This window comes from Cygnus atratus, chromosome 1 (assembly GCF_013377495.2).
Source record: "Cygnus atratus isolate AKBS03 ecotype Queensland, Australia chromosome 1, CAtr_DNAZoo_HiC_assembly, whole genome shotgun sequence".
Lineage (NCBI taxonomy): Eukaryota > Metazoa > Chordata > Aves > Anseriformes > Anatidae > Cygnus > Cygnus atratus.
In genome coordinates this window covers 78,539,603-78,552,807 of record NC_066362.1, presented here as the reverse complement: position 1 = coordinate 78,552,807, position 13,205 = coordinate 78,539,603, and the positions used below count along the sequence as shown (strand labels likewise).

General features: G+C 43.0%; 1 protein-coding gene across 5 annotated transcripts in view; it reads right to left on the bottom strand.

Moving 5' to 3' along the window:
• Positions 1-1,087: 1,087 nt before the first annotated feature.
• The window catches only part of LOC118244906 (rho guanine nucleotide exchange factor 5-like), a 38,060-nt gene continuing 25,942 nt past the window's right edge, over positions 1,088-13,205 (bottom strand). For 4 of the 5 annotated variants that reach the window (XM_050709545.1, XM_050709542.1, XM_050709540.1 and 1 more), the window contains 13 exons: positions 12,762-12,843; positions 12,330-12,394; positions 11,757-12,019; positions 10,715-10,875; positions 8,972-9,124; positions 7,484-7,613; positions 6,523-6,597; positions 5,189-5,278; positions 4,759-4,913; positions 3,927-4,088; positions 3,449-3,519; positions 3,014-3,118; positions 1,088-2,723 (listed from right to left, as the gene is read on the bottom strand). In XM_050709545.1, coding sequence (XP_050565502.1) covers positions 2,569-2,723; positions 3,014-3,118; positions 3,449-3,519; positions 3,927-4,088; positions 4,759-4,913; positions 5,189-5,278; positions 6,523-6,597; positions 7,484-7,613; positions 8,972-9,124; positions 10,715-10,875; positions 11,757-12,019; positions 12,330-12,394; positions 12,762-12,843 — 1,667 coding nt within the window. In that variant the 3' untranslated portion in view covers positions 1,088-2,568. The remainder of the gene's footprint in view (positions 2,724-3,013; positions 3,119-3,448; positions 3,520-3,926; positions 4,089-4,758; positions 4,914-5,188; positions 5,279-6,522; positions 6,598-7,483; positions 7,614-8,971; positions 9,125-10,714; positions 10,876-11,756; positions 12,020-12,329; positions 12,395-12,761; positions 12,844-13,205) is intronic. The other variant, XM_050709549.1, reaches the window with a different exon arrangement.

Genomic DNA, 13,205 nt, shown 5'->3' with positions numbered 1-13,205 from the left:
GATCTGGCTGGGTTGCCAGGCCCAAAGAGTTGCGGTAAATGGAGTTAAATCCAGCTGGAGGCTAGTCAAAAATGGTGTTCCCCAAGGCTCAGTATTGGGTTCTCTTTCATATTTTTGTCAGTGATCTGGACAAGGGGATCAAGTGTACCCTTAGCAAGTTTGTAGATGGTACCAAGTCAGGCAGGAGTGTTGATCTGCCTGAGGGTAGGAAGGCTCTACAGAGGAAACTAGATAAGCTGGACTGATGGGCCAAGGCCAACTGTATGAGGTTCAGCAAGGCCAAGTGCCGGATCCTGCACTTGGGGCAAAACAACCCCACATAGTGCTACAGGCTGGGGGAAGAGTGGTTGGAAAGCCTGTTGGAAAGGGACCTGGGGGAATTGGTCGATAAATGGATGAACATGAGCCAGCAGCATACTCAAGTGGCCAAGAAGGCCAACAGCATCCTGGCTTGTATCAGGAATATCGTGGCCAGCACAACTAGCTGATTGTCCCTTTCTACTCAGCTTTAGTGAGGTCACACCTCAAATACTGTGTTCAGTTTTGGGCCTCTCACTACAGGGACATTGAGGTGCTAGAGCATATCAAAGGAGGGCAACAAAGCTAGCAAAGGGCCTAGAGAACAAGTCTTACGAGGAGCGGCTGAGGGAACTGGGGTTCTTTAACCTAGAGAAAAGGAGGCCCAGGGGAGATCATGTTGCTCTCAACTACCTCAAAGGAGGTTGTTGCAAGGTGGGCGGTTGGTATCTTCTCTCAAGGAACAAGTGATAGGACAAAACAAAATGGCCTCAAGTTATGCCAGGGGAGGTTTAGGTTGGATATTAGGAAAAATTTCTTCACCGAAAGGGTTGTGAAGCATTGGAACAGCCTGCCCAGGGAAGTGGTTGAATCACCATCCCTGGAGGTACGTAAAAGACATGTAGACATGGTGCTTAGGGACATGGTTTAGCGGTACACTTGGCAGTGTTAGGTTAACAGTTGGACTTCAGGATCACGGAGGTCTTTTCCAACCTAAGTGATTCTATGATGTTCTGAAAACATTCAGAAAATAGCGAGTTACTCATATTTGAGATGAAAACCTAAAATAAGGAAAGCAGAAAGTTGTTTATTTTAACTGGAGAAGTGCATGAGTTTATTAGGACTAAAAGCAACTTTTTTTTTTTAATCCAGCTAAAAATATTGACATAAATAAGCTAGAATAAGCCATACCAGGTACAGTGTAAATAAGAAGTATAGGTAGAGCGTTACAGAAAAAGAAAGTTGGAAATATGAAGATAATTAATTCTTCAAATATATTAAATGCAAGAAGGCTACACACTGTTTTCTTTGGTGTATTGGTTCTTATACTTGATCTTGCATTGATGTAAATAAACGCAAACACTTTCCTTTAACACAAACAATATTTTACAAGTTGAAGGCATGTCCTCAAATAGACAGGTTCTGCACAAAAGCAGGACTGTGTGTAAACTGACTTAAAACCAGAGAGTTCTACAAAAGAACTGAAGCCCTGGTACATATTTTGAGTTTATCTACAGTGGCTAAATATCTCAGTGTTTTCTATAAGTGTGCAAAATGGTGCATGCAATACCACATCAGCTATCAGATTAAGAGCAGCAGGAAATTGCCACTTCATTGCATATGCCTAGTCATAGTTATTTTGTACAGGGCATGTACTAACATGCCACAGTTACATGTCAAAGGTAACTGTTCTACTTTGAGTGGGAAGCAGTGTGAAAAAATAGTCATTTCTCATTGCTTACTGGGACACATGTTCGGGACAGAGGTGACCTTTGTGAAACAGATTCTTCAGCTTGATACCTCTTAAGGTGCAGGAAATCATCACAGTGACTTCCAAGAATTTTCTGAAACTCAAGTGGATTTTCTACTGCTGTCAAGGACTCTTAACAGTATGTTGAGACTGAGTTAAATTCAGGTACAATGAAACTCTGTGCCTATTTAAAAACAATCAGTAGACTTGCACAATCAAATAGATAAATTGTCCTAAATAAAAGTTATACTAGGGAGATTAATACCATCAAGATATCAAGAAGATATTTCAAATGGAAAACTCTCCTCAACTACACTGTGCTTTGCACTTAGCACCTTCTTTCTCAGGAACTCAAAGCTCTTAGTATGCTAATACTAACGAATTTAGCCTCACAACATCCAGTGAGGTAGGTAAATATACCCCCATTTCACAGATGGGAAAACTGAGGCAGAATTCTGAAGTGACTTGCCCAAGGTCCTGCAACCTGTGAATGGCAAAACCAGAATATATTTTCAGAAGTCCAGATCCTAGACTTCTGTATGATTAAAGTCCCTCCTCCCTACTACCACAAAGCAAGCAATACATGCAACATTTTTCCCTCCTACTGCTGCTGTAATCCTGGTGACAGAAAGGAAGTAAATGACTTTTCCTGACTGAATTCCCGCTTTCTTTGGCAAAAAGCACCTGGTTCTGTCAAAGTGTTGTATTACACTCTTTGCAGAGGTGCTTCTTCTGAGGCACATTAGAAAAAGGTGGTTTCCGTATGCCAGGGAGGCTGTACAGGTCCAAACAAGGTAGAGTTATTTCTTGCAGAAGACCTGCTGCTTGGCATTCTTCACGCGTTGTTCTTCCTTCAGGTTCTTCTGCCGCGCTTGTTTGCTGGAGATATATTCCACGTGTTCTGAGGGGAACCAGCCTCTCTCCCTGTCTGAAAGTTTCACTCCTTCCATCCATCCTGTGGGAGTGGGGACAAAACACAACATGAGGTAAAATAGTCAAGTACTTTTTTCATTCCTCTTCCCCAAAAGCCCCCTCCAACAAGGCCCTAGGATCAAATATAAAAATCCCCTTTCAGCTTCCAAATAAAGTAGCTTAATGAAGATGAAAATAAGTTTCTTCATCCTCTTAATGCAACAATCAGGAATGAAAAGCTCCTTTTGAAGCCTGATAGCATTGTGAAAGCTTAACACTACTAAAGTAGCTTTCTGCCCATAATTTAAGATACCCATTGTGTATTCTGCTCACCATCATTGCTGAGCTGCATAACCATAATGATATCTGCTTTCTCCAAAGCTAGCTCATCATTTTCCCGAGCTTTGTATGTCCTTATGCATTGAACCTGTGGTGCATCTAAAAGAAGAGGAAAGATCAGAATGGTATACAAGAAAGTAACAATAAACCTGTGTACACCAGACCCAGAGGTGGAAGGGGATAAAACACTGCCCAAACACTGATGAGTAGAGCAGTGGAAGGGAGACTACAGGTCTTCTACATAATGAGGAGTAAAGATAGGTAAAACAACTGACAGAACGTGGCACTGAGCGAAAGCCCATGAATATCTTTATTTACAAAAAGGCAAATATTCTGCCTTAAAGTCATTCTGGTTTGTTCTACCTTGCAGTGACTCCCAACTCCTCCAAATGGCCCACCCTCATTGCTGTAATAGCAGATCAGTCTCACCAGGGCATTCCAGGAGATCCAGTTCCCCTCGTGGAGGAGCCAAAGCAGAGATCCACCTCAGCTTCTCACTGCTGGAAAACATCACCAGATAGGTGTCAGACTTCAACGTGAGGGATAGCAGTCTGATGATAGGAGTGTGTGCGCACGCGTGTGCGTGCAGGATTGCTCACAGGAGGGGACAGAGAGGGGGTCCTTAGAGAAGCAGGGAAAGTGGAGAAAAGGGATGGAACAAGGCAAAACCTCCCATTTTTGGAGGCTGATAGTATGAAATGATGTGGTAGTATTGTATAAACAGCTATGATGAAAGAGAAGAAAAGTGGTTTACTAGGGACTTAAGGCAAAAGGATGATTTTTGAGTCCTCTGCTCAGCAGCTGCATTTGATACTTTAGCATATTGTTGAGGGACAACTGCCAGGCTTCTAGGAGGTATCTGGCTATGGTACTGGGATATACTAAGGATAACCTTGAGCTCACTTACTGTGTCTCTGTTCGAAACAGAAACTCCACTCTCTTTCCCTGGTAATTCTGAAGTAGAAAGAGACGGAAAACATTTTTGTTTGTTCCATGCAGTTTCATCTCGCACTTCTCCCCACGCACATCTGAGAAAGCGGCATGATCAAACACAACAAAACGTCCACCCCTGCAGGTAAAGAGGGGGAACAAAAGTTGTGAGTTTTAAGGTAGTAAGAGTTAAGAAATGAGTCTATGTAGCTCCCTGATGTCAGGAAAGCAAGAAGCTTTTAATGAGTCTTCATTTGGTTCAGGCACCTTAACCTTTGTTTTTGATGGAAGTCTGAAAAGGCTAGAGAAGAGAGAGAGGGGATTTAACAAAAAGGGTAGAAATACTAAGCTCTGTCCTATCAAGGTTTTACTTGACAGCTTCCAGCATAACAGAATCAGAACACACACACACACCCTCCCTTAACCAGCCAACCACTTTTTCCAGTTTCAGTGATTTGCACATTCATAAGCCTTCATACTGTCCTTTAGGAAGAAATTATTTTTGAGTAAAACTACAATAAATTGTTATTATTAAAGTGCTTCATATTGTAGAAATGGAGAGACAATGGAAGTGTTGCACTAGGGACCACAACATATCTAGTTATATTAGTGTATGTTCTAATTAAGAGCTGGGAATATCAGATTCTACATACTTACATGATACTCATGTAATGTAGGGTTAGGAGAGTGGCTTGACAAATGCTGCCACTTGCTGGCAGGCAGAGGGAAAGGACTCTCACCAAAGCACAGACCCAGAAAGAGACAGGTGTTTTGGAAGGGACAGCAAGAACTGTGGTTGAAGCACTCACTCCTTCGGCCGAGACAGGAGCAGACAGTCATTGAAGAGATGTAAGTAGATGGGACGGGTGGTGACTTTCCATTTTGGACTTGGGGTGTTGAAGTCCAGTGCTGTCAACTCACCACACTTCACAAGTCGCCTTGACTGTGAAATGAGTGGGAATATCTACAAGACAGAAATAAATATTTACATCAGGTGTATGCAAGGAATCCATGAGTTTTCGATTTGCATTTGTACCAGCTTGTGGTAGGGACCATCAGCTGAAGTCTGACACAAATGACTGGGCAAGGGAAGTATTGATGAAGAGCTGGCCTGTGTATGATATTCTGATTCAACAGTTTTATGTACATTGCAGAACAAAAGTAAGCACAATCGACTTTGCAAGGAAAGAGATAGAAGAGGTTAGGCTAGAGCAAGGCTCAGGGCATGGACAAGCTCACCTTGCACTCAAATTCAATCTTCTGGCTGAGGTAGATCAGCTCTTCAGTGCTCTTCATGCGCTGGACATTTTCATTGCAGTCCTTGATGAGCTGCAGAGGAAAACAGGTGATAGTGAGATAGTGAGGACCAGAAATGCCTAGTGGGATCAGTACTACTTCCAGGAGCCCATGACAAATCAGTGTAAGTGACAATTTCTTGAGCATCTCCGTCGGAGAGAAAAAAAAAAAAAAGTTTTCCAGGTAAGCATACTAAGCTTCTCCATAGCTACAAAGATTGTCCTTCTTTCTTAAGAAATTTATTTGTTAGATGAAGTCTCTGTGATAAGTATTGTTTTAACTTTGGAATACTAGGAGGGATACTAGAGTCTTCTTTCTGTTCAGGTGACAGAAGTTGAATTGCTGGTCATTTGGAAACAGCTTTTATTAGATGCTCCACTGTAAACAAAGGAGGCTGATTAGATAAACACCAGGCACAGATTTTCCACAACCCAGAGCTTGTTGCAGTATCTGTGAGCACCTGACGCAATGAAACAGAGGTATTTCAGTCTTGAAGTTGTCTACATAACTGTCTAAGGTGATACAGGGCAGCTGCATAACAGCGTCATAGAGATGACTCTGGTTTGAACACAGATGAGTCCCAGAATTCAGCATATGACATTTTACCCACCTGCCTCAAGACTGCAGTGTTTTAGTAACTATGCAGCAGGCAGGTGTCATCCAAAGAGTTTTAAGGAGGCATGCATCATGTTGAACTAGTCCTTATGTTTGTTGTGGAGAGTAGGGGAGTAATTACAAGAAAGTGAGTGACACTTCAAGAAGGTCAAATGATGACTAGACAGAACAGGAGCTAGCTAGGAAGAAGTCTACCTTATTCTGCTGTACAAATTGCAGGTAACAAATTGTACCAGAAGACTTTAACTCTTGTCTCTTTAATAAATAGGATGGAAGAATGGATGTAACAGGGTAAACATCTTGCCATGCTTTTTATGTCTGTTTGTTTTAAAGCAAGATTTTCTTGGAGAAGCAGCGGAGAAATTGGTAGCTAACTAGATGGGAAGGTAATGAACACAAAGGAGACCACAAACAGCAAGTCCTGAAAAAAGTAGTTCAGTATCATTGGCAAAGGTTCAGCTGCATGCCAGCTGGGTCCTTTCTCAGTGTTGTCTGCTCGTAGCTACATGTGCACATGCAGAAGAGTCACACAAACACACTTATTTGTCACAATGACAAGGGTCCCTGGCAAAGGTGAGGGTCAATGAAAAGTACAGGGCCACTTTGGTGCCCTGTAGTTGTGTGATAGAGTGTAGCTGTGGAGACTGGGTTGATGGCCATACCTTTTCAAGTGCATCATAGGCCTGTGTTGCTTGCACTTCTTCCTCAGACCCAGGCCGAGTTCTCTTCAGGATATTCTGCATGAGAGAAGACGTTTTTTGTAATGCGGACAGGCAAAGCAGACTATGGGAGGGGTAGGAGAATCAAGGAGACACCAAGATACCAGCCTCAAGGGGGTCTAAAGCAGTGGTATGAAATGAAATGTGGAGATCAGGCCAGAAATTTGAGGTGCAGAATGTAGCTGAAAAGATGCACTGAATAGGGCATCACTGAAAATCTAAATGGAATTAACTGTCCTGTGCAAGTTACATGGCATAGCAGGCAATCACTGATACAAGCATAGCCTTAATTGCAGAATAGTTCTTTACCCATCATTCCTTTCTCTCCCCTTCAAAAAAGGCTCAAATAATCAAAAATTAAAAAAAATAATTGAAAGAGCTCAAAACTGATCCATTAGGGACTTTCAGATTGACAAATAGACAGATAATGTTGCAGATAAAGAGCAGGGACAGACTGCCTTCCAGAGGGCAGACAGAGAATACTTGGCTTGTTTTCCTAGCAGGAAGACAAAAAAAGTTAAATAAAATTTAAATCAACATGTTCTGAGATGACTCTATACATTATTTATTGGAACACAATTGTAATGTTACAACAAAGTCCTAACAAGTGTACAAACCGCATTGCCTCATAGGGACTATCATGTCCAATTCATGGTGCTGGTCTAATGTACAGCCGCACTTGTATGATGACAAATGGATTTGTTTTTGCAAAGGCATATTTGCAATATATGCAACAGAGTCACTTTAGAGCATTCAGCCGAACATCAAAGATACAGCACGAAGGAGGACTGCATGCAGCCCCTCCTCCCAGTGCTTGGTGCTAGCTCATATTATATGACTTTCAGTCTTGAAGAAGTATCAGCTTGAGAGAAAATGTAGGAGAGCAGATAATCAACACAGTTACCTGTAGGAGGAGTTTGAGTCGAGTGATGCGCTGGAAAGGGAGGATGAGGAAGGATTTAAGTGAGAGACGTTGGCATACTGGATCACTTTCCAGTCTCTCCAGAACTTGCTGGAATCCTGCATTTCCATTTCTGTGGGAGTGGAAAAGAGAGAAGACATCCAGGTATCAGAGCAAATAAATAGTCTTTCAAATGAAGGGAAAAAAAGTACCAGATATCACCAAATACTGGAGTACTCCAGTCCCTGCAGTCAGGTTTTGTCAAGAAACTCGGACACTCTGCTGAAGAAGAGTACGGGTTTCTAACAGCTATAGAAGGACAACAGTACAACTTTTATAGGTCTTTACTCTTTGTGCCACAGTCCTCTGGAATAAAAGCCAGAAGTGACATCTGTGTTTCAATCCCCCCCTATGAAAAGGGCACCTTTCACAAGACAGGTGGTTTTCAGTTTTTCCTCACTAAATGGGCTTTATCCAAAGGCTGGAAAAGCTGCCTCTCCACTCCTGCTACTCCTGGGAGGACTAGTCTTTGCACATAACATGTCTCTTAGCCTCTGACAGGCAGCTACTGCTATCCAGTTTTCTGTCTTGGGTAGCAGCAAATACAAGGCTAATGTTACGTAAGTGGCATTTACTGCCAGAATAGCTAGTCCCATATGCTAAGAGATGGAGAAGAAGGTTGTAGGCCAGGTAGAAGTGCCTCACAAGTAGCCATTGGGCCCACAATGCCCTAGACAATATCTTAAAGGTCCTTTCTGTGTGGAACTGAACCTTCACTGAAGAAAACCAATTGTGAGACTAGATTGCTTCCAGTCAGCAGCACTGAGAGACAGTGCCTGAATGGTGTGTTTGGAACACTGCATTCTAGGAATCATTGTAGCTTCACTGGAATTACGTTGTTATGTAGAGAAGCAGTGCAGAAGTTCTAATGAAACCTTGCTCAGGACTAGACCTGTGCCTGACCAATGCTTGGTTGGGCCGCTGGGTACAGAAGAAGAGGGCAAGAGACATTCACTTCCACCACCCACAGCAAGAGACTAATGGTGCTCCAGTCTTAGGATTTTCAATGTATTTTAAAGACACCTGAATAGCCAGTTTAAATTTACTGAAAGCAGCCATATTTTTTAACTATCACCTTCAGGTTCTTAGTAGTCTGAAAACCACAGACTGAAAATGACTATTCAGAACAGCTTTTTTTTTTTTTTTTTGCGCTTTTCAATAGTGACTAAATAGAGAGAATAGGCTGCAATAGAATCACATGTATGTCCATTATTCTTTCTCTTTTCAGTGCTATGAAAGAGGATCCTTACAGCAGCTCACTCCTGCTGTCCCAAATGCCACTGAATTGAAGAAGATTCCGGCCTGTTCTTCTGGGGTGTGTAGTTTGAGTGCCAGCAAACAGACAATACCTATTCCCCATCACTTGAAAGAATGCATATCAGAGGTGCAGCAAGCAAGCAGGGAGAAGGGTGCAACAAATGAAAAACTTACAGTAACCGCTGGAAGGTTTGCTCCTGATATGTCTGGTTTGTTACATATGGTACATATACCCTGCGGAACTCAGGGGCATGTTTCAGAGCCACATCACATACATGGAAGGTGAACATGTCCTCCTCAAACTTCTCTTCCAAGTCAAAAAGGAAACTGCAGCATGTAGTTGCAGTGCCGTAAAAGGAGAGGAAAATACAGAGCACAGTGATCAGTATCATTATCAGTATCAGTAACATCCTCATTTCTTTAAAGTCAGGACAGCCCACATAAGTTCAAGATAGCCCTTTACTTCTAGAGTGTAGTGCCCATACAACGACAATCTGGGGCTAGGTATCAAGGAAGAGTCAGAGGCAAAATGGATTACTGTTCCTCATAGAATACCCTGAGTTGAAAAGGACCTAAAAGGATCATCAAGTCCAACTCCTGGCTCCACGGAGGGCCACTCAAATATCAGACCCAACTAATATCCAACTCAAACCCTCCCCTGCCGCAGCTTCATGCCATTCCCTCGAGTCCTGTTGCTGTTCACCAGAGAGCACCTGCCCCTCCGCTCCCCCTCATAAGGAAGCTGTAGGCCATGCTGAGGTTTCTTCTCAGTCTCTTCTTCTCTAGGCTGAACAATCCAAGTGACCTCAGCCATTCCTCATATATCTTGCCCTCTAGACCCTTCACCATCTTCATAGCCCTCCTTTGGACCCTAATAGTTTTATGTCTTTCTTATATTGTGGTGCCCAAAACTGGGCACAGTACTGAAGGTAAGGCCAGTGCAGAGGACAGTGGAACAGTCACTTCTCTCAATGGGCTAGTAATGCTGTGCTTGATGCATCTTAGGGTATGGTAGTCCCTCTTTCAGCTGCCAGGGCACACTTAACTCAGTCAATTTGTTGTCAAACAAAACCCCCAAGATTCCTTTCTGCAGGGCTGCTCTCCAGCCTCTCATACCCCAGTCTGTATGGACAGCCAGTGTTTCCCCATCCCAGGTGCAGAATCTGGCACTTGCAACTTTCATGCATTTGTTGACAGCCCAGCCCTCTAATTCATTCCTGAGAAGTCATATTTGCTACTTATAAGGCATGGACAGGAAACAATAGCAAATTAGGATATAACCAAAATAATTCCAATAGTAGAAATCAAAACACAGTAGAAAACCACAGTAGCTTAGTGATATATGTAGCTAAGCCTTGAAGGAGGAAAACAGAATCCTACAACGTACAGGATTCCTTGCATGTGGGATCATGTCTACATTTTATGACTTATGCTTTATTGATTCACATTAGATTGTCACACGATGGCTTTTTAATTTTTGTTTTCTGCCTTTTTTTTTTTTTTTTGATGACGGACTGCGCAGCTCTTTCTGCTGTCTTGCATTTGGCAGGAGCTATATTTGGTTTGGGCTCAAGTCTAGTTACTCAAGTTACATTGTAATTAAGGCCAATACAGCATGACTACAATAGCATTTTGAATGTTTTAACCCTGCAAGGATCTCTGCGCACAATTGCATCATCGTTTCTGGGACTTAACAACAAGATTTGCATTGCCCTGTCACCTAAAATGGTAAAGGTTCCTTTGAGGGCAGCAATGGTATGCAATCACAGAGTGCTATAGGCTTGTATATCTAACTCAAAGGTCAGTGCACGTGCAGAACATGACTGAGATAAGTTACCGATGGAAACTGGTAGTTTCTAGACTGTATCTGTGCTTCAAGGAGGGTGTTAGTCACGGAAGCAAAGGGACATATCTCACCTGGCACTGACATCACGTACGTCCTGAAGGCGGGAGAAAAGCCACTGACGCTCCTGATTGGTGAGCATTGCCTGGAGCTCTGCTGATCGCTGGAAGTGATCCACTGCCACATTTAAACTGCGCAGGTATGAAGCCTCAGACACTATCAACTCAAATTTGGCCTTGAGAGAAGAAAGGAGGGAGCACAAGATCAGTAAACCAGGCAAGTCTGCAAGGAGCCTTACTGACAGGAGTCAGGAACAAAGCAGGAAGACTTCCTAGTACATGATGTAAGTAGTGTGTAATTACAAAAGAAGAGGCTTTGGGAATGAAAAACAGGCTTGTGGTATGACTTAAAAAGACTAACAGCTACCTGCTTTAATTTTATTTTTCACTTCCCCTTGACTCCACTTTCACTAGATCCCCTATTTTATGTGTTCCCATAAATTTTCCAGCAACTGCATTGCCACCATTCTTTTCCTCCTTCATCATGTTTCACACGCTGTTGTTTTCTCTCTCTCTGGGTTCTCCCATTCACTTTTCAGTTCCTCCCATTTTCCTTACCCAGTTTCTCTGTGTACCATTTTGCTGAACCCATACATCTTCCCATTTCCTCTGAGCTGTGCAGCTCACATGGGTCAGTTTTGTAAATGCACACTCTACCCCCAAAATGGCAATTCATTGTGGTTTTATTAGCGTTTCTCATAAGCTTAAGTGTGGGAGAATGCTGGAAGTCTTCTACTTTAATGTTCTCTTTTGCATCAAACATGCTTAAAATTCCATGTTTTATCTTGCCCCAATTTTCCTATGTCTGTTTTCATGAAATTACAGATGTTCCTGTCTCCTTACTTCAGTGCTCCTTTCTTCTGCAATGCCTAACTTCAGCACTGTACTACATAACCACTAGTACCACATCACCATACTGCTTACATGAGCAGGTGACCTCCGCGTTCAGCCACTGCACTCCCACATCAGACATTTCTGTTCTCCACTTTAACCACTCTTTACAGGCCTCCTTCTCGACTACAAACCACCCATCTACCTTTTGACATCTATCCATTACCTCTTGCAGCTTCTGCTCATCCCGGGACATATTGAGCAGCATTCTGCTGCCCCGTATCATGGGGATGTCCTGCCACAGGGATGCAGTAGATGAGACTGACAGACGTTGCAAATATGAGTCCTGGGGAGACAGCACTTTCCTCCGTAACCTTGGGGAGCTTGGGAAACTTGACTCCATATCCTCTGAGAAAGAATCCACTCTCTTCTGGCTTTGAATGGCCTTGTTCAGAACCACATCACTGTACTCCTGATACAGCAACCTCGCTGTGAAGAGAGGCATATATTTTTATATTTTCTATAGCAGCTACCTGCCCTCTTCTTCAGTCTGGAGAAAAGTCTATTACTGTCTCAGTTTAGGATAACCAAATACATTAGACCATATGCACCTGCTATGAGCAAAGCTCACCAGCTCTCTGAGTGGTGACTGACTCTGGCTTCACCGCCTCCACTAAACACCCCTCTCTAATGATTTAATGCTGCTGTGTAGCAAAAGCCACGCTCCATTATGTTCACTGCAAGGGTGGGAGATGGAGGACAGGGGTCTGCCACGGCACTTCAGGCAGAAGGTACTTACAGGAGTTGATGAGTTTGGAGTGCCGACGCTTGAAGTTCTCCATTGTGTCTGCAGGTTTCTTCTCCCTGTCAGGGAGCAAGGATTTGGAAACAAAGAGCAAATGAAGAGTACAGTGCCAGAGGTGGCTTATCCAAATCTTAGCAACAGACCTGCTACAGCAAGGACCCCCTTTCCAACAAGCTCAAGCTCCATATGCTTTACTTTACAAAGAACAAAGTTTGGCTTGATGGAAACACTGTCCTAAAGGGACAGAAATTCTTCTATTGCAGTTTCTCTCCCAGAGGGCATGGACTGAAACACAGCCATAAGTCATCTTATCATAGTTTTCTATTCATTAGCTTCACCTTTAGTCCCTCAAGAACAATGGAGAGTATCGGTTATCTGTACTACACACACGCGAGACCAAAGCAAAGGGGCCTTTGAGAGACTTACCGCAATATTACTGTTTCTGAACTGACTGGTGGTTCCTTGTGCACCTTGTGTGCTTCTTCCTCTGAAGGAACAGGAGAGACTTCTGCGTATAATACAATCAGAAAGTAAACGCAAGTCCTAATTTATAGTCAAGCTACAATCCCAAAAGACACAGATACCACTTACTATACCCCTGCCTAAGCGGTCGTCTTGGGCTAGAGTACAGATGACCTACTGACATTTATTTATGGGTCAGACACTTTCTGGTTTCAGTAATCTTTGGCATTACTTAAACTTTACATCTGTTACTTAGTCACATTTGCTTTTCATATCTACAAAAGGCTGACACTTTCAGAAGTGACAGTAACTCGAAGAGCTTCCATCTCCAGTTGCCCAAGTGAAGATACTCCCTGTGGGCCCTACTTTGTAAGCTGTCTTTACCCTTTCAGAAGCTTGGGCCAGGCA